General features: G+C 41.4%; 1 protein-coding gene across 1 annotated transcript in view; it reads right to left on the bottom strand.

Annotated features, from left to right (window-relative positions):
- Positions 1–19,932, bottom strand: part of SH3PXD2B (SH3 and PX domains 2B) — a 125,764-nt gene extending 105,832 nt beyond the window's left edge. The window contains exon 1 of the mRNA XM_074212409.1: positions 19,829–19,932. Coding sequence (XP_074068510.1) covers positions 19,829–19,900 — 72 coding nt within the window. The 5' untranslated portion in view covers positions 19,901–19,932. The remainder of the gene's footprint in view (positions 1–19,828) is intronic.
- Between the last annotated feature and the right edge of the window lie 1,290 nt (positions 19,933–21,222).

Below are 21,222 nucleotides of genomic sequence, written 5' to 3'. Positions count from 1 at the left end.
TGTACAACTCGCTAGGATGTGGTCAGATTGTGGAAGACCATGAATGTAAGTCAGAATAAGGAATTTGAATTTTATTCCACAGGTAATAGATAGCTACTGAAGAACAGAACTGGAATTAGCCAGTCAGTGGCTTTACTTCAATAGAAAAAAAATCCAAAAATCTTCCAAAGGAAAAATAAAAATAGCCAAGGGACTACTCCCGATTCCCTGAAGCTATTTGGAGAAGGGTATGGAAATTAGAATGTTGCCCAAAGAGGCAGAAATACACCGGAAAGTTCACAACTAGCTATAGAAAAAATATACCACCATGCACACCCAGTTTTAATCAGGTCTCTCTTTCTCTGAGGAAACAAGAGAAAGGGAATAGAAACAGCAATGGCCTTGGAATGAGATGATCTGGGTTCATATCCTGACTGTAATATTTATTATCCAGGTAGCCTTGGACAAGTCATTTAACCTCTCTGGATCTGTTTTCTCATTTGTAAAATGAGAGGATTCAACTCAGTCTCCAATGCTCTATCTTTATGCTCTACAATTGCTCTATAATTTTATGCTCTACAAATTCAGATTCTATGACTGTAAGATCGATTAGGGTAGGGGAGCAACATTATAGCTAAATGCTCCCAATTTTTCTTCCTCTCCTCCTAAAAGCTACCAAAAGAAAAGAGTAAGAAAACAAGGGAGTTTGGGAGGTGTCCCTAGAGACAAGAACACCCCCCCAGAATTCTATAGGGCTTTCCTCATAGTCGAGTGATGTATGTAATGCAAATATCATGAGCCACATTTTATAAATGAAGACTCAACTGACCCAGGACCCTAAAACTTTCAATCAAAGTCCTGGATCAGTAGAATCTTCATTTGCAAAATGTGGCTCATGACATTTGCATTACATACATCAGGACTATGGAGGTATACTTTAGGACTAAAGGGGCCCTCTGAATCTAAGGATCACTGCCCCAAGAGATTTACCCAAAGTTAGGTTAGTTATTTGTTTACTGTTAAAGTGCCTTTTTAGCCTTTAAATTGAAGCCTCTTGTTTTTATAGCATGGTCATTTCCAGATGTAAGTTACCCCCACCCCCAGTCTTTTCTTTTCACAAAGGAAAATTATTAAACAAAAACCAACCCACACAACAGCTACACCCTAGAAATACACCCTAACTTTCTATAGTTCCCTACCCCTCCAAAGAAAGAAAGAGGGGCCTGTGAATTTCCTTCTCTCATCTGTGGAGCCAACAGTTAGTTCTTTGTTCAGGAGACTCTAAGAATGTTGCTTTTCTACAGAGTATGGGGAAGGGGGAGTATCCTACAAAGACCCTTCCAGGCCAAGCCCCCACCCTCTCCTCTAACCCCAAGATAATTAGAATTAAAAGGCCAAAGAGGAGAAAAACCAGACCATCCTAATCACTGAGATAAAATCTAAGGATGATATTCAGATTCTAAGTCAAGTTTCTAAGATTCCCACAATACAGGAGCATAATTCTATGTAGCAGGCGTCCCTCAAAGCTATTGGAAAATCCCTAAAAATTCCTAAAAAACTCTTTACATAATATTTTCTTTCCATTTTCTAGCAATCAACCTATAAATAGGGCAACAAACATTTATTTAAGCACTTTTTCTTTGCCATGGACAAGGTTAAAATATAGGAGAGATACAAAGAAAGGAAAAAATATATTCTCTCTTCCCTCCAAAGAGGATATTCTAATGGGGGAGACAGATATAAACAATGGAATGCAAACAAAATGGAATGTAATCTCAGAGAGAAGGTCCTACTTGCAGCAGAATGGACCTGGAAAGGCCCTTGTTGAAAATGGAATTTGACCTGAATCTTGAAGGAAGTCAGGGGATGAGAAGGAAGATAATTTCAAGTTTAGGGGACAATCAGGGAAAAGGAGAGTGGGTCTTGTGAATCAACAGTAAGAAAGCTAGTGTCACTGGATCACAGAATATATAAATACTTATTTATTAAACACCTCCCAAAAGCTGGACCTTGGGATAAAAACAAAAACTCCAACAATGAAATAGCTTTGACCTTGAGAAGCTTATGTTCTTTGAAAGGAGACAGTATGTACATATATAATTACATATAAAATATAAGCAAAATAAATATAAAGATTACCATGGAGGTACACAGGGGGATCAGGAAAGATCCCATGTAAGGTGGCATTTAAGTGTATCTGTGAAAGGTACTAAGGATTTTCAGAGGCAGAGGAGTAGTGTATTCCAGGTATGAGATAGGGATAGAGCAGCCTTTCTGCAAAGGTACAGAAATGTATGATTGATGACCAATTGGAAATTGAATCCTAGACTGTATAAAGGGAGAATGTATATAAGACTGAAAAGATAGAGTGAAGTACTGTGAAGGGCTTGAAATCCTAAACATAGGAGTCTATCCTTGATGTAGAAATAATGGGAAGTCACTGAAATTTACTGAAGGGGGAGGGGTTATATGGTGAGATCTGTGCTTTAGGAAAAACACTTTGTTAGCTGTGTGGAAGACAAAATAGAATGAAAAGACAAAGCAGGGAGCTCAGGAGACCACTGCAATAGTCTAGGAATGAAATAATAAGAGCCTAAACTAGTGTAGTGGTCATGTTTGATGAAAAAATTAATATTGGAGGTAGAATCAACAAGACTTGACAACTAATTGGATATGTAGACTTAATCAATAAATATCTCTTAAGCATCGACCATATGCTAAGCATGAAGAATGCAATGAAAAGTAAAGGTTCCTTTTTTTTTTAAGTTTTTTCATGGTAATGGGGTTAAGTAGCTTGCCCAAGGCCACACAGCTAGGTAATTAAGTGTCTGAGGCCAGATTCAAACTCAGGTACTCCTGACTCCAAGGCTGGTGCTCTATCTACTGCACCATCTAGCCGCCCCAAAGGTTCCTTTTCTTAAGGGACTCATACTCTAATGGTTAGAAAACAAGAAACAACTATGTATTAATCAATATATGGGATAAATTGTAAATAATCATTTGAGGTAGTGCACTAAAATTAAGGGAAATGAGGAAAGTCTTCAAGTAGAGGGTGAGAGATTTTAGCTGGAATTTGAAAAAAGTCAGGAAACAAAGAAATGGAGAACATTCCAGATGTGGGAGAGAACCAATGAAAGTTCCCAGAGTCAGGAGATGGTGGATGGAAGACAGCTACAGCAGAAGATTTTATATCTGATCCTAGAAGTGATAAAAAGGCACTAGGATTTATTGAGTAGGGGGCAGGTGTGACGTGGTCAGAGCACAATTTTGGAAAGATCCCTTTGACAGGTGAATGGCTGAAGGAATGAAATGGGGAGACCCTTGTGGCTGGGAGACAAATGAGCCAGCTATTGCAATAGATCAGGAAAAAAGTAAAGAGGGTCTATATGACATAGGTAGAAGTAATGTCAGAAGAGGAAATGAGGAGTCAAAGATGACTACGATTGCAAACCTAGATGACTGGAAAGATGGTGGCAACCTTGACAAAAAGAGGATTTTGGAATAAATATAGGTTTAGGTGCAGCTACAAATCCGGCCTTGGACACTTACTGTGTGATATTGGGCAAGTCACATAACACTAATTATCTCAAAGAAAAATGATGATGATGATGATGATAATAACAATAATAATAATAATATAATATAATAATAATAGAAGAAGAAGAAGAAGAAGAAGAAGAAGAAGAAGAAGAAGAAGAAGAAAGAAGAAGTAAGGGTTTGAAAAGGGGAAAAAGATAATGATTTCTGTTGTAAATGCACTGATCCTTATGGGATATTCAGGTGAAAATGTTGAAGATGATACTGGGCTGGAATTCAACAGAGAGATTTGGGATGGATATATAATAGATCTGGTGGGGTCAAATAGATAAAGATGACCATTCGTCAATCAACTGATTGATTAGGTCACCAAGTGAGAGTACAAGAAGAGAAAAGAAGATGACCCAGGAAAGAGTCTTGAGATCCCCCAAAGATAGGAGATACAATATAAATGATGAGATGGAAAAAGAAGAGGCAGAAGAACTGATCAAACAGGGTGGGAAGAAGGACAATCATAAAAATCTAGAGAAGAGAAGAGTCATCAGCAGTTGTTATGATGCAGAAAAATCAAGAAAAATGAAAACTGGAAAAAAATAACCATCGTATCTGGCCATAAAAGTTACCATCTCTGTAACTTTGGAAAAAACAAAGGTTGGAAGTCAAAATACAGTGGGTTGAAAACTGAGATGAGAGGAAGTAGAAACAATGAGTGTAAAATAGCTCTCTTCTAAGATTCTGACTGTAAAAGGGAGAAAAGGCATATGATGATAACTTGAGGAGATGTTGGGTCAAGTGAGGTAGTTTTTTTTTAAATTTTATTTTAAAGGATGGGAGGAATCTGAGAATAGTTGCAAGCAGCAGGGAAGGGAAAAAATTGAAATAAAATACTTTTTGTAGAAGCAATCTGCCAGATGAAGCAAGAAGGGATAGACCCATATTTTAGATTAGAACAAAGCTAGGAAAAACCCATTATTTTACAGAAGAAGAAACTGAGAGATGAAATTTTTATCTGGCACTACAAAGACTGTACCTGTCTAGGAGTGATTAAAAGGAGAGCAAGGAAGGAGGGAAGAGCAGAGAAAACTGGAGAAAGACTTTTAATCCCATTCCCATGATGTTTTTCTCTACTACCCCAGAACATAGTAATTTCTCCCTGCTCTATGTCTCTATAATACTCCTCCTCCTCCTTCTCAATACTGTCTAGATGACTAAACTAAATCCAATTTTGTTATATTTTACTTTGTGCCTTCACCTTTTAACAAGATTATAAACCTCTTAAAGACCTCCTTGTTGAAATCCCTATAGTGTCAAGTTCAGGTTGTTTAAAAAATATCTGTTGATTTTGGTTTCTTTAGGAATTCAAAGGCCCTGGATTTGGAAAGGGGAAAAAGAAGAAACTGGGAAATGGAGAAGGCAAAAAAAAAGACTTTTCTTTGATTTGATGAATTCAGTGAATCATTAAGACTGGATTCAAGCCCAAAGCCTTTGACAACAAATCCAGAGTACTTTCCACTATATTTGGTGTCTTTCAACAGTCTTAGTAAACAATTTTTAATTACTTACTATGTACAAGATAATTTACTATATACCGATGACAAAAATGTTACACATTTATGGTACCTCCTCTTTTCTCTTTGTAATCTGGCTTATGTAGTCAACATGAGTTCTTAGGAACATCCATCCTGTTACAACCAACTCTCAAGGTCTCAGGAAGTAACTCTGGTGTGGGGGAGCAATAATTCTAATATTCACAATTTCCCATTTAACAAATCATCAAAGATGACACCATTAACTGTTTTTAATATTTTTTAACCATTAACTCTTCTCTTTCTTTCTTTCTTTCTTTCTTCCTTTCTTCCTTTCTTCCTTCCTTCCTTCCTTCCTTCTTTTTTAAGGTTTTTGCAGGGCAATGGGGTTAAGTGGCTTGCCCAAGGCCACACAGCTAGGTAATTATTAAGTGTCTGACACCGGACTTGAACCTAGGTACTCCTGACTCCAGGGCTGGTGCTTTATCCACTGCGCCACCTAGCCGCCCCCAACCATTAACTCTTAATCAGAAACATTTACTAAATAGAAAGCAATGGAAGATAAGTATACAACAATATTCCACACATTTACTTGGGATATCTTCTCTCACCAATATTCCATGGAGCAGAATAGGTACAAATTTATAAAACCATATCAGGGAGGCCAAGAAATAAGGAACACCAAGACAACTCACAACTTTGGAATATGGGGTTTGACATCTGATTTTCATTAGGGACAATTTGCACCACAAGATGCTGATAGTATGGGTCTCTAACCTCTCTTGCTATGTTAGGAATACTCCTCTACTGGGCTGCTTAGGCAATATTAATCTTTTTCAGCAAAATAAAACCTTTAGCTTGGACTGCAGTGCCTTTCAAGATCAGGTTCTTAGGCTAGACCCTGAAGGTTTTCATTTTTCAGGCAGTAGATGGTAGTGCTCTTACAGTAAGAGCAGAAATGGAAAGGTAGAAGATTTCTCTTCCAATGGGATTTTCAAAGCAATAGTTTTTTCTTCCAAGGAGCTGAAAGGTGGCAGTGTGGGCCCTGAGGTTTAATATGATTCAACTCTGAGGTTGCTTCCTGGGCCTGGCAGACCCTCTAGAATGCATGATCCTGACCCATTTACAGAAGAGTCCCTTGTGTGGAACAATTCACCTTTATCTTATAGGGAATCTCACATGTCTGTGAACTAAGCCACAACTAGGCAATGCACAACTGTCCCATAATAGTTCTAGGTATTTAGGACTTCTCAACTATTGATCTCAAAATCCTCATATAGGTCTTATGGAACTTTGTTCATCTTTGCCCTTGAAAAAGTACTTTTTCTTTAATTGGACAGCTTTTTCAATGTTTCTCATAAAACTTTCTGTCCTCTTCTATTAATAAAATTGTACCAGTCAGAAAAGGGGAACCCCCACCTTATACAAAGATAAGCCCTGCTTTCAAGGATTTTATGCACTATCCAGTACACAATGTAAGACCAGTGAAGATTTTTGAGCTGAGGAGTGACATTTTAATTACTGTTATAAAGTGCCAAAATTGAGACACAAGCAATAGCTAACAATATTTTTCATCTTCAAAAAATGGCAGAAATAATCTCTCAAGACACATAGAAACTCTTTTAAAATGAACTAAGATAGACTAGACCCAGACAGAACAAGATAACAAATTCAGGTCAAATTATATCAGAGCTTGAGATCAGTTTGCTCCATGCCTAGAAACAGTGCATCATAGTTATGACAGCTGTCCTATCTTATTCCCTATTCAAAATCTCTTCCAATTTCCTGCTCCACCATTGAAAATATGGTATCCCTTCTCAGAATGATTCAAAGAACAAGTCTAACAGAGAAGAGTCATAATAAGATTGCTGATTCACCCCTTCCTTGGAAAGGGAGGAAGTTATTAACAATTGTTTTAGTTGAAAAAGACTTCTTTTTTCAGTTCCTGCTGGAGCAACATTAAAAAAAAAACCCTACTTGTGTTAACAAAGAACATAATTAAGCTGAGTAAATGATATCAATAAATATTTAAAATTAAGGTTTTTCCCTTAAAGGAACTGTAGGTGAGTTGAATGTACAGCAAACTTAGAAGCCAAGTCAAGGTAGGAAATAGTCTATAGACCCTCCTCTCCATCCCTTTACATTTTTAAGTCTGCCTAATATTAAGATCCCCCCCATCTGACCTCATCTACCTCTCACTTGTAAAAGATACAACTTTTTAACACAACCCCTTCATCCACTAAGTAGACCATGTTTGTTCCTATTTACCATTAAAAAAAAAAAAAGCTTTACTATTGCCTTTTTATGCCAATCCTTTCTTGTTAATCCTCCTGAAACAAGGGAAAAACATTTTAGTGAAGTCATCAAAAGCTGGAGTCATGTCTGATGGCAAATAGATCACTCCCAATCCATGGTCTTTCACCACTTAAATGAGAGAAGGGAGATATGCTTCATTATCAATGCTTTAGAACCATATTGTTCATAATAGTCCAGTTCTATCATCTAAAAAAGTTATTTTATTTTGTTTTTTTTCCAATTACATGTAAAGATAGTTTTCAACATTTTTGTAAGGTTTTGAATTCCACAGTTTTCTACTTTACTCCCCAAGTAATAAATATATGTATAATCCTGTTTATCATATTACTATTATTCATATTGCGAAAAAGGAATCAGAACTACAGGAAAAAATCTTGAGAAAGAAAAAATATTATAAAACAAATTTTAAAAAGTGAACACAGTATGCTTTGGTCTGCATTAGACTTCACAGCTTCTTCTCTGAATATGGATGGCATTTTCCATCACAAGTCTTTTAGAATTGTTCTTGACCACTGAATTGCTGAGAGGAAATGCATCCATCATGTTGATTATCACATAATTTTACTGTTAATGTTCTCCTGGTTCTGCTTACTTCACTCAGCATCAGTTCATGTAAGTCTTTTTCAGGTTTTTCTGAGGTCCTCCCACTCATAATTTCTTCCAGAACAATAGTACTCTATCACATTCACATACCACAACTTGTTCAACCATTTCTCAAATGATAGGCATCCCCTCAATTTCCAATTCTTTGCCACCACAAAAAGAAGTGCTATAAATATTTTTGTATAGGTAAGTCATTTTTCCTTCTTTATGATCTCTTTGGGATATAGACCTAGTGGTAGATCAAAAGGATCAAAGAGAACACATAGTCTTATTGCCCTTTGAGTATACTTCCAAATTGCTCTCCAGAATGCCAATAGCCTCATTTTACTTATGAATAAAGAAATTAAATGATTTTTCCAAGGTCATGCAGGTAGTAATGGATCAAGCTCTAATTCTAAATCCTCTGACAACAAATCCAGTGAATCTCACTAACTGGAGCCATACATACATATATAGATAGATAGATAGATATAGATATAGATATAGATATATAGATATATATATGTTTTTGCAAGGCAAATGGAGTTAAAGTGGCTTGCCCAAGGCCACACAGCTAGGTAATTATTCAGTGTCTGAGGCCACATTTGAACTCAGGTACTCCTGACTCCAGGGCCGGTGCTCTATTCACTGTGCCACCTAGCTGCACCGTGATGCATATCTAAAAAAGAGGTTTTTAACTTGGTCCTACATCTCTGACTTTTCATTAATCTTCTATAGTATATCTTTATGTGTCTAAATATTTGTTCATGATCTATGAACTCTACCCCAAAGCCTTCCTAACAATGTTCCCATTCCTCCTTTATCTTCCTTTTATACTGGCTGGACACTGACTTTCCCCTTCCCTCCCAAGGGGAACCTAGAATCCTTGCTCTAGTCTGCCTCAGAGGCTTGCTCCCACCTACTGGATGGCCGCTCCCTGCTTTGTGTGAGGGCAGACGTCTCAGACCGAGCCTCAACATCCTGTCCAGAAACTAAACTCTTCCTATTCATGTTGCCTCCCTCAATCAGAGTTTGAGCTTTCTGAGAGCCAAGTCTGTCTTTCTCTTCTATATGTTTCCCTAACAATTGGAACAGCACTGTCACAATTTTGGCACACAGTAAACAATTAAATGCTTCATTTATTCATTCATTCACTCATTTCTTCAATTAAGTTAGAGACACTTCTATGAGGGGCAACTCTCAGACAGTAGGAGAATAACAGAGAAGAGAGCTTGATTTAGTTCTTTCCCTCCAGGATACATTTCCTAGAACCTTCTCCCTTTACCAACCCAAAGAAGGTCCTAGGTCTGGGATTCTAGCCCACTCCAAGTCCCACCCTTAGGGTTTTGCAGCTGGTTGAGTTAATGCAAGGAAAGCAGTTCAGTGTGGGGAATGGGGTGGAACATCTAATTTGTGGCAAAACCCTGGCTTGCAGCATGCTGGCCAAGACACAAGCCAAGGAGGGATGACTCAGCTATGCCTGCCCTTCTCCCCATCATCCTCTCTGATCACTGGAAATATTAAAGAGCTCTGATACCATATAATTAACAGTCTGTGTGACTCCCCTTGCACCCATGTGATCCATGCCAATGGGTCAGACCCAACTGGTTTCAATACCAGAACTGGCTCCTGAACAGCAGGAGAGGGTACCAGAGATGGGTTCCACAACTCCACTTTCTCAGGATATGATCTCAGGGGCAGAGAGTGCTGCCACCATTTTCATAAACCTCCAGAAAGTCTGGAGGTATAATCTTCATCTCTAGGTTTAACAGATCAATCCCAAAGAGATAGCTCCCAACCAAACATCAAGGAGATGGCCTAGATGGCCCACATCCCTGGTTTTAGGCAGTTGAAAGTTCTCTAAGGTTCTAAGATTTCTGAGGATGGGGATGGAGGAGGAGGTAAGTTTTAATTATGTTACCCTTCCTGTCCAGCTACAACTGCACTCAACTCTAAGAAGTCACTGAAACTTCATTCAAGATGAGGAAACACAAAACATCTAGAAGTTCTTTCTACTTTAGAACTTCTAATTCCCCTTTGCTGCATTAGCATTTTGATTCAACTCAACCTACCTTTTTTTAAAAAATAATTTAAGGCAATGGGCTTAAGTGACTTGCCCAAGGTCATACAGCTAGGTAATTATTAAATGTCTCAGGCAGGATTTGAACTCAGGTACTCCTAACTCTAGGGCCAGTGCTCTATCCACTCAACCAACCTTTTTAAAGCACTTACTATATGCAAAGCCCAATTACAAGTCTGAAGAAGATATAAAATGACATAATCTCTGCCCTCTAGGTACTTCCATTCTAATGGGACAAGGGGAGGAAGAACATATCCAGAGCTAAATATAATAGAAGGAAGAATGTAGCAGGGGTAAATGAGATCCAGGAAAAAACAGAATGAGAAATTTGAGGTGGAGATCACTTATAGATAAATGTGGTAGTGGTAATGGTGGAGTATATGGCAGTCTCTTCATGGTCTAGAGATTGGATCTTGAAGGAAGAGAATAAGTTAGAACAGAATTCATGAAATAGAATGCTGTCCCAGAGAATGCAAGACAGATTAGATATAAATTGGAGAGCACTGAATGCCAGTGTTAGAAATTAAAAACTTTTTAGGTATGCAATAGGGAGCAACTAAAGGTTTTTGAGTAGTGTGATACAATCACAGCAGTACATTAGAAATAGTGCTTGGGCAGTAGTAGGGGAAGGGGAGAGCTAAAGGCCTGAACAAAAGCTGTTGCAATGGAATCATCAGTAATCTTATGAAGGTAGAAATAATAACAAATGACAATTAATTAGATGTATGGAATAAGGAAAAGGGGGGGAATCAAAGAATTCTTTTTGCTCTTGTGATCTATTCTTCTTCATTCCTGATTAGCAGAAACATGCAAAGTATTTGCCTGAACTCCCCTCCTCTGTATTTTAAAGGCCTGATTCCATCCAAATTCCAGGGATATGCTTTCATAGTTGCCCCAGCTGAAATTGATACAAAGGATTTTTCAACTCAACTCACACTTGAATTAGAAAGTTACTGGACCTAGTAATTCAGGGAGAGATAGTCTCTCTGCAAATCACACCGAGGATGCACAGATGGTTGAGGACTGAAAGATGGGAAGCTCCACAATGAGTATTTACAAGCTATGACCATTGCCAGGCCTTCTGGCAAATATTCATCCTGACTCTCCCACCTCCAATCTGAGAAGGCTTTATCAGAAAGGTCTTCTTCTGCAGGGTCACTGATTAATATTCAATCCCCAAGGAAGAGAGTGAAACTAGATAGACTGTTGTCCAATGAAGAGCCAGCAGTACCCTATATTAATAACAGCAGTGTTCCTTATTGGAACTGCCAAGACAGTAAGTCTATTCCTGTTTTCACATGTCCCTACCAATATCACTCCTACTCCAGTCATTTTTTTAAGAAAGCAGTTCACTGAACATTGAAATCCTATATAATAAAAATTAGGAGAGAACAAGATCATGTGCCTTTCATAGCTATTATGATTAGAAGTAGATTCTCAACCAAACAAGAGATAGAATAAATCAGAAAGAAAGAATAAAGACTTCTGATCAAATGAAATGGAATGCTTTTGTTTGAAGAAAATCAATGCAACTCAGATATGATAGGTTATGCTCATTAGGGGAAAAATCTATACATTAAATATCTCTATAGAGGGAAATATTGTGGTTGTTGAATCATTTCAGTCATATCTGACTCTCTTTGACCCCATTTGGTATTTTCTTGGCAAAGATACTGGAATCATTTGCCATTTTTCTTCAGCTCACTTTACAATTGAAGACCGAAGCAAACATGGTTGAATGACTTGCTTGGGATCATGCAACTAATAAGTTTGGATTTGAACTCAGAAAGAAGTTTTGCTGACTTCAGACTCAGCACTCCATCCACTGTGCCATCTAGTTGCCCTGTATGGAATTAACACAAATGACTAAAAGTCATTTTACAAAGGTTAAGTGGTCAAAAATTATGAATAATTTTCAAAAGAAGAATTCAAACAATTAGGAAGAAAAAAGAGAATCAAAACAACTCTGAGCTTGCTCATATTCAGAAAAACTGGCAAAGATTAGAAAAGATGGAAATTGTTAATGTTGAGAAAGCTATGAAAAGGCAGGTATAACTGATACTATCGAGGGAGCTGTGAATTGTTTTACCTATTGTGGAAATCATTTTGGAATTATGCTAAGAATGTAATTAAAATTTCCATACTCTTGGACTCAGAAACTACACTGTTAGGCATATAAACCAAGAGGATCGAGGATAGGAAAGATTACATTTACACCAAAATATTTTTAATGCTACTTAATCTAATAGTAAAGAACTGGAAACATAGGAGATATCTATTGCCTGGGGTGTGACTAAACAATTTGTGAGACAAGAACATAAAAGAACGTTATTATGATATAAGAAACAATGATTATTTAAAACTAGAAAAGCAGAACTAGGAAAACTACATGACTACGAGAGAGACTGGAAAAAACAACAAAAATTGAAACTAAATGCTATGAAGCTATAATGACTGACCCTAAAGAAGAGCAAAGAAAAAGCACCTCTCTGCCTTCTTGGTAGAAATAGAGGAAGATAAGTATGGAAAAGTACATATACTCTTAGGTTTGTTGGACAGGTCAGTTTTGCTGAACTTTTTTATTCTTGTAAGGCTCTTTGAGAAAGGGAAGGTAGCAGGATATGTGGGGAAATGAAAAGTCATAGAATAATAAAAGATCAATAAAATTTTAAAGAGGTCTGGAAATTCTTAGTTGACAATAATGGGGTTGATGAGTTATGATATCTGGTTATTTGGATGGGACTTGATGGTTTACAAAGAGATTTGTGTATATATACACACACACATACACACACACACACGTTTATATATAATCATGACAAGCAATTTAAAGAACACTAAATTTGTAGTTGAGGAGATTGAGTTTGAATCTGTTGCTCATTACCCATAAGATCTTAGGTATTCCACTTTCTTCGTGAAGGAATAAGTCTATGTGACTTTTAAGGGAAAATTCTACATTCATAATTATGATTTTCAATTCCATGGGGTAAGTAAGATAGTGAGATTATTCCATTTTTTCAGATCAAGTTGAGACTGTGAAAGATCAGGCAACTCTTCCAAAGATGCAGAGCTAATAAGTAGCAAAGTTAGAATTTAAATTCCAGTTCTTTTCACTATTAGTCCAATGTTTTCTCCATCCATCACAACTAACTGTTAAATGATGTTAAATCTGTACTCAATCCTGTCTTAAATGAAGACCAGTGAGTCTATAAATTCATTGTCAGTAAGGGATGTGCCTCGAGTTTTTACCCAGTAGTAAGAAGGAGTTGCACTGAACCATCCTGAGACACCTGATGATACAGTATGGCATGGAATCAGGAAAACCTGAGTTCAAATCTAGCCACAGCTAGACTGGATGATACTGGGTAAATCACTTATCATTCTCTGCAATGGTTTTCCAAACTGTAAAATGTAATAGTACCTAATCTCATAGGGTTGTCTGAGGATCAAATGAGATGATATTTGCAAAAAAAAAAAAAACCGCTTAGCATGGCACTACATACACATGCTTATTCTGTTCCTTTTCATTCCATGACATCTTTTCTCTTTTGACTGGTTCACTTTGTACCAGATAGCCCATATTAATAGCATATATTTATAATGTGACAGATCTGGTTAGATATGGAGTTTATGACACAGGTTTATGCATAAGAGAGCCAAGATAACTTGGAATGTGAACCCCTAACTTCAACTGGTTGGTTGGCTGATCTTATTCATACTCTTCTAATTATGTGGGTTAACACAGAGAACCTAATAACAAGGAAAATAGGAAGAAAGTTCCTCCAGGTTAAGAAATCATTGGGGACAGTTAGCAGGCACAGGGGATAGAATGCTGGGTCTGGAGCCAGGAAGACCTGAGTTCAAATTCTGTCTCTGATACTTACTAGCTGCTTATCCCTTGGCAAGTCACCTAACCTCTTTTTACCTAAGTTTTCTCAGTTGCAAAATGAGAATAATAACAGTACCTACCTTGCAGGGTTGTTGTGAGGATCAAATGAGATGAATATTTTTGTAAAGCACTTAGCACAGTTTCTGTCAAATAGGAGGTGTTTATTTCTCTCACCACCACTCCTCAAGAGAACTCAGCCAGAATACTAACTGCCCTCTTCCTGGAAGCTTGGTTAACCCATGGCTTGCCTGCCTATCACCTTAGTAACATAAATCAGTTAATCTTTCAACTCTAATTCCAGGAGATGAATAATTTTAGAACAGGAAGCAACTACAGAGATTACTCTGGACTTTGTACATAGTAGGTGCTCCAAAAATATTTTGAATGAATGAATGATTTAATCTGAATTCCCAAATCCCAGTTTAGAAATGATGAAATCAAGGCCCAGAGAAATGTCCAAAAGCTAATGATTATTTTTGTGATATTGGGGAGAACTCAGATCCACAGATCCCAAATGTGATAAATTTTTCCTTTTAACCTAAAGCCTCCTCAAGGCTTTTTTTCCCATTAAAAGACCTCAATATGGAAAGCTTTTGAAGGTTTACTTAAAAAAAAAAAAGCAAAAAAAAGCTTTGTTTAATATCAACTACAAGGAAGTGAGGATTACTGAAATAAAGCCTCTAAATACCCACATCAATAAATCAATAAGCCTTTAGCACTACTAAATTTCAAGCACTGTGCTAAGTGTTTGGGATAAAAAGACAAAAATGAATCAATCCTGCCCTCAAGAGTTTACATTCTAGAGGAAGAGATAATCATACCCAAATATATACAGAATTTATACAACATAAGTATGATGCATATTGGCAACAGGGGAGGTAGGGTAGGGGAAGGGAAGCTCTTTTTCTTCCACCATTCATAAAAATCTGAAACTGGAAGCCCCTCCACTGTTCCTCATCTAGCCTTCTCAGACCTCCTCTGAATAACCCCTTGCAATACTCAGACAATAAATAAGATGGGAAATGGTATAGGGAGTCGGATGGAATGAGTCTCAAATCTATCCATTTCATTGATTTCTTTTTTATTTCAAATTCAATTTTATGTTTTCAATCAATTAAAACCTACCTTCTCTCCCTCTAGTGTCCTATTAAGAAAGAATGAAAAATAAATCCTTTTTGCAAACATGAATAGTCAAGCAAAAAAAAAAACCTAGATCCTTCATTGGCCATGCCAAAAAAAGAAAAAAAAAGAAAAAATCTATCTGTGCTACCAGGAGGCTGGCAGTATGTTTCATCTTGAGTTTCCTGGAATCACAGTTGGTCTTTACATTGACAAGAGTTCCTTAGTCTTTCATAGGTGTGTTCTTAAAAAATCATTACTATATAAATTATTCTTCTGGTTCTCACTTCATTCTGTAACACTTTACACAAGTCTTCCCAGGTTTCTCTGAAATCATCTTTTCACTTTCTCTTTCTCACTGTATTTTTAAAGCTCTATTGTTTCATTTTGTTTTCCACAGGTACAAGTCAGTCTTGGTTAAAAGCAGGGCTTTCTCGTAGAGAAATAGTCCTTTAGGATCATAAAGCATGCATGAGCCATCTTGAACTTGTGAGAAAGAACAGAATCCTTCTGTCTCCTAAGATTCCCTCTTCTCCAAGTGTTCGAGTCATGTCTGGCAGATCCAGAAGAGGCCTATGATTCCTGGATTAAATCAACTAACTTGTAACTTAAGACCGTGCTTCTCCATTGTAAGCAGTCCATTCTGCCCACAGATCTCTGGGAATAAATTCACTGCTCCTAGAGCCTTCATTCATAAGCAGAATATCAGATTTGGCAGAACTCTAAAAAAGATTAAGCTTCTGTGACTTAATGGATTTAATTAAATTTGGGGTCAGTTGACCTGCCTTCGGAGTATGGTAGTACTAGACTTGTAGCTTGGAAAAGCTGACATCAAAGGCTGCCTCAGATACTTACTGTATGATCCTGAACAAGTCACTTAATATTTCTCAACCTCAACCTTCCTTTTCTGTAAAATGGAGATGATAATGATTCCTACAGGGTGAAATGAAGAAGGAAATGGTAAACCACTATGACTCCTAAATGGAGTCACAAAGAGTTGGGCAGCACTGAAACAAATGAGACAACAGGCATGAAGCCTGTTAGTGCTATATAAATGCTAACCACTATTAAATTCTAGCTCTGACCTTGGGCAAAAGACTTTATTTCTCTGGCTCTCAGTTTCCTTATCTGTAGGAGATTAGGTTAGATGACATCTAAGTTCCCTTTGAGTTCTAAATCTATGAACTATGAATCTAGTCCCCTTCTTTCTCTCATTTTACAAATGAGGAAACTGAGGCACAGAATTTCCAATTTTGTAAGACTTGTAACAGTCTAAGCAGGAATTTATCTACCATTGTTGTTCTGATCTTTTTTTTAGGGTTGTGTCTGACTCTTCCTGATCCCTTTGGAGTTTTCTTACCAAAAATACTGGAGTAGTTTGCTTTTTCCTTATCCAGATCACTTTACAGATGAGAAAACTGAGGCAAATAGGGTTAAGTGACTTGCCCAGCAAGTGTCAGAGTTCACATATGAACTCAGATCTTCCTGATTCTAGGCTCAGCACTTTATCCACTGTGCCACCTGCTTCTCCTCTACCATTATCTCCACCCCTATGAGCACATATATCTAAGTGATAGATTTGTAATTGGTTTTGGTACAGATTAGTGAAATAGGTGATTCATTATAATTACGTGGGCATCAATAATTCCCATTGAAGGAAATACCCTCTACCTATTAAGATTCATATCTTCTCCACAAGTGATATAGTATTAGAGTTACCTAGGGCACAGGAAAGTTAGATGCCTATCTACTATGCCACTAGAGGTATATATTTAAAATGTTTCAAATTATCTTAATACAGATGTGTCAGATACTGACCACCAATACTCCTGGGTTTGGCCTGAACCATATCAGACACATTGGGAAATATTTAATAACACAATAAATAAAAAAATGGTAAGACATAGATAATGTGAATCCTTGGTTTTCTTAAACAATGTGTATCCACAGGGATCCTAATATACAGTTTGGGATGAATTTGAAAGCACTGCCTTAATAAATTCACAATGTGGGTCGTTTCTTCATCAGTGCAGATAGCTACACATAGCAATCCTCTACTCTTTGTGAAGTAGGAGAACCTCTCTGGCATGTTGGAGAGATCTTTTAAGGAGGATTTATGAAATAACATAGACAAGAATCATACTGCTAGAATGAAATGATTTAAAAGTAGTATTTTTGGGAGCATTATTTAAAATTCCAATATATCACGTGAGGATATTGGAATCATGCCAAGGTACTGGAAGACAACAAAGAAAGAAAGGAACAATGAACAAGTAATTTAAAGTTAGATCTGAATCTTGGACTGGTACTGAATGGGCACAGTAGGGAAGGCCCCACCCCACCTGGTACCAACTCAAACTCTAGGAGCTTGGCCAGAACCAAACCAACCTCAGGAATGTAACATGCCAAATAATTCACTGCCTTTGGCAGTCTAGGGTGCTTCCTGCTCTAGGTTAGTCCTCCCCCTTCCCACCATGTTCAGAGAAACACCACTGGGCATAGTTTTCCTGTCTCTTGGGTATGGGCTTCAATTGAAACCCTATTCTCTTAATTTTTTCCACCTTTCCAAAGCCCTGTGATATAGGACTCTTTAACCCAGTGGAGTAAATGAAAAAAATCTAATGGCTTTGGAAACAGAAAAATATTTGGGGAAAAAATGTGTTCAAATCCTCCTTCTGACTCTATCTGTATATGACCAGTTTCTTTGTAGGTTGGACCAGATAGCCACTACAGTCTCTTTCAGATCTAAAGCTAGTATGCTAAGGACATAAGAACTATTACAATGAAACAGAGAAAGTCAAGTTTCAAATGAAATACATGTCCAAGATAGTTCTTGTGTTCCTTAAATCTATGGGCTATGGGTGTTAGCAACAGTGTAAAGGGCAAATCCAAAAAAAAGAGACTAAGATCTTTCTGATGTTAAAAACAGATGAAATGACTTAGGAAAAAGATCCTATCTAATTGATCAAGTATCTTCCAAGAAGCTGGGGGAACTTGGCAAGGCACTAAACCCAGAAATCCCTTTGCTTCTGGGTAGAGAATGATGTCATAAAGGAGCAGAATATCTCCACTGGTTTCTAAAAGACTTAGCTAAAGCTGGGAATGGAGGCAGATTGTTTTACAGATTAATGAGGCAACAAAGCAAAGAAGGGAATAATGGAAGTGTTATGATTTCACCTAGCTCTAAAAAGAAAAACAACAGGGAGATCTGGTGGGGGTGTATGTGTGTGTGTAGGGGGGTGCTGATATCCAGAGTCCAAATAAGCAATCACCAGACCACAGTTTTAATCCAAACATATACACCAAGAGTGGCCAGGATTTGATTTCTTAAAAGAAGTCATTCACTTTAAAGGTGGAATCATAAGGCTAAAATCTATTTAAAGATGCCACAGGTCCGGGAAGTAAATACTCACTACCATTGAGGGTAGAGATAGCTGAGGTTTTTGTCAGCAGCATCTGCAAGGTTTTAGTAATAAGCCTTTCTCATAGTAGGCTCTTAAATAAATGTTCCTGAAAGGAACTGAATTAGCTAAGGACCAAATTACTTAGGCAGTCAATAATAAGTCCATTCTTTATTCCAAAAAGCTCAAAGCACATTCACCTTCTCAGAATCTTATGGAAATTTAAAAGCACTTTTATTTTTTTAAAAAAAGGCAAAAAATGTATACATTCACTCAGAAACATAGCTAAATTTATTCAGCCAACGCCCTTTTTCTCTATCCTATAGCCCATTGTTTCTATTTCTTTGTCAGTGTCTCTTTCCCCTCTCTCCCTTCCCCACCCCCACCTAAATCCAACGTGCTATCTATCCCCTTTTAAAAATTCTCAGATATCTCTCTCTCATCGCTACTGTGCTTCATACTGATGCCATCACCGTTGCGCCGAGTCCATTATCTTTCGTGGGGATGGTAGAACCTGTAGATTGATCATAGAACCTGTAGCCTTTTCCACCCCATCTGTTCCTGTCCCTATGGAGTCCACCTATGAGGCCTCACATTTCCTAATCCTGTCTCGTATATGTCCAGGAGGTTCTCACTACCAAATATGAGGATAAAAGATGGAAAGAGACAGGTATTTATTCTTTACATACTATAAGTAATCACACACACACACGCACGCACACACACACGCACACAAACACACACGACGGGAGAGATCGGAAGACCTTTTCCACCCGGACCACCCCGGGCCACCCTCCGCCTCTCCTAATACCCAAAGTTTAGGTGCTCCTTCCCCAGCCGCGCGGTGCAAGCCCGACATCGCAGCCTCCTGGGGCCAAGGCAGGGGCGTCCCAGGGGGCTCCCGCGCCAGCTCCGCCCCCGGCCGTCCCGGCCGCCCCCGGCCCTCGCCCAAGCACTTGCTTCCTCCAGGTCTCTCCTCTGAAAGACTCTGGGGCTCCGACAACCGGCCGCCGCGGCCCGGCGCCGGCTCCATTTCACAGATGCGGACACGAGCCCCAGCGCGCCCCGCTCCCGGGCCAGAAGCGCGGGGCCGCCCCAAGGCAGCCAACTTTCTCGAGGGGGGCCCGGGCCGTACAAAGGCAGCGCTCGCGCGCCTCCCCCGCCCGCCCCGCCCCCGGGCCCCCCGCTCCCGTGCGCGGCGGCGGCCCGAGCCCGGCCCGGGGCCAGGGCAGCCCGCCCGCGGCGGAACAAAGGGCCCCGGCGGCCGAGGGGCGCCGGGCCGGCCGCGGCGGACGGGCTGCGGCTGCCGAGGGCAGGGGAAGGCGGCCGCCGGCCCCGCGGACTCGGGAGGCGGCGGCCAGGGCGCAGAGCCCCGGGCCGGGGCGGCCGGCTCACTCACATAATGCTTGTTGGGCACCCGCCGCTTCTGCACGTCCAGGACCTTCACCTCCACGATGCTCCGCCGGGGCATGGCTCCCTCGGGCCCGGCCGGCCGCCGGGGCGCAGCGCCGATGGCCCCCGGGGCCGCCGGGGCGGGAGCGGGCGCTGGCGCGGAGCGGGGCGCGCGCGGGGGAGCCGGGCGGGGCGCGCCGACCACATGCGAGGCTCCGCCGGGCCCAGGGAAGCCGGGGAGCCGCGAGGGAGGCGAGGCGAGGCGGGCCGAGGCGAGCAGAGGCGGCGGCTCTCCCGCGGCCGCGGCCAGGAGGGAAGGCCCCCGCCCCCGCCGCCCCGCGCGCGCGCCCCGGCCCCGCCCCGCGCCCCTCCCGCCGCCCGGCCCGGGGTGCCGGCCCGGCCCGGCCCGCCCCCTCCCGCCCGGCGGCCTATCCCACCCGGCCGGCGGGGAGTCGCCAGCGCAGAGCCAGCCCAGCTCTTAAAGGGGCCGGCCCGAGCGAGCCCCGCGCCCCAGCCGCGCAGGCAGCCGTGGGGTCCCCTCCTCAGAACGCGCGCCTCGGCGCCGGCTCCCCGACCGTGGTGGGGCTGGGCCCGAGGTCAGAGAAGCGCGCCCCGCTCTGCGCCCCGCGCCCCGCTCTGCGCCCCCCGCCCCGCTCTGCGCCCCCCGCACCCCTCTGCGCCCCCGCACCCCTCTGTGCCCCCCGCCCCGCTCTGCGCCCCGCGCCCCGCTCTGCGCCCCCCGCCCCGCTCTGCGCCCCCCGCACCCCTCTGCGCCCCCGCACCCCTCTGTGCCCCCCGCCCCGCTCTGCGCCCCCCGCCCCGCTCTGCGCCCCCGCACCCCTCTGCGCCCCCCTGCCCCCCTCTGCGCCCCCCGCACCCCTGGCCCCTCTGCGCCCCCCGCCCCGCGTCCCCCGCACCCCTGGCCCCTCTGCGCCCCCCCGCCCCCCTCTGCGTCCCCGCCCCCTGCCCCCCTCTGCGCCCCCGCACCCCTCTGCGCCCCCTGCCCCCCCGCACCCCTGGCCCCTCTGCGTCCCCCCCAACCCCTCTGCGCCCCCGCCCCCCTCTGCGCCCCCCGCCCCCTGCCCCCCTCTGCGCCCCCGCACCCCTCTGCGCCCCCCGCACCCCTGGCCCCTCTGCGCCCCTCAGCCGCCCATCCCCTTTGTGGCCTTTCTCCATCCGGGCGGCACGTGCGGCCCCTCGAGGGCGAAGCAGCTAAATGGCTCCCCATCCGTTGGGCTTGGAAGAAACTGGGGTGGGGGGGTCAGATGAGGAAGCCCGGTGCTGTGAAGGTCTGGGCCGGGGGTAAATAGAACCAGGAACCCATGCTAGGATTCCCAGACACACCTTAGACCTAGGGTTCTTTTTATTTTTGAATTTTATTTATTTAAGGCAATGGGGTTA

The sequence above is a fragment of the Macrotis lagotis genome, chromosome 1 (assembly GCF_037893015.1).
Source record: "Macrotis lagotis isolate mMagLag1 chromosome 1, bilby.v1.9.chrom.fasta, whole genome shotgun sequence".
Taxonomy (NCBI): Eukaryota; Metazoa; Chordata; class Mammalia; order Peramelemorphia; family Peramelidae; genus Macrotis; species Macrotis lagotis.
The sequence above is the reverse complement of the archived record's forward strand: the minus strand, read 5'-3'. Positions and strand labels throughout refer to the sequence as shown.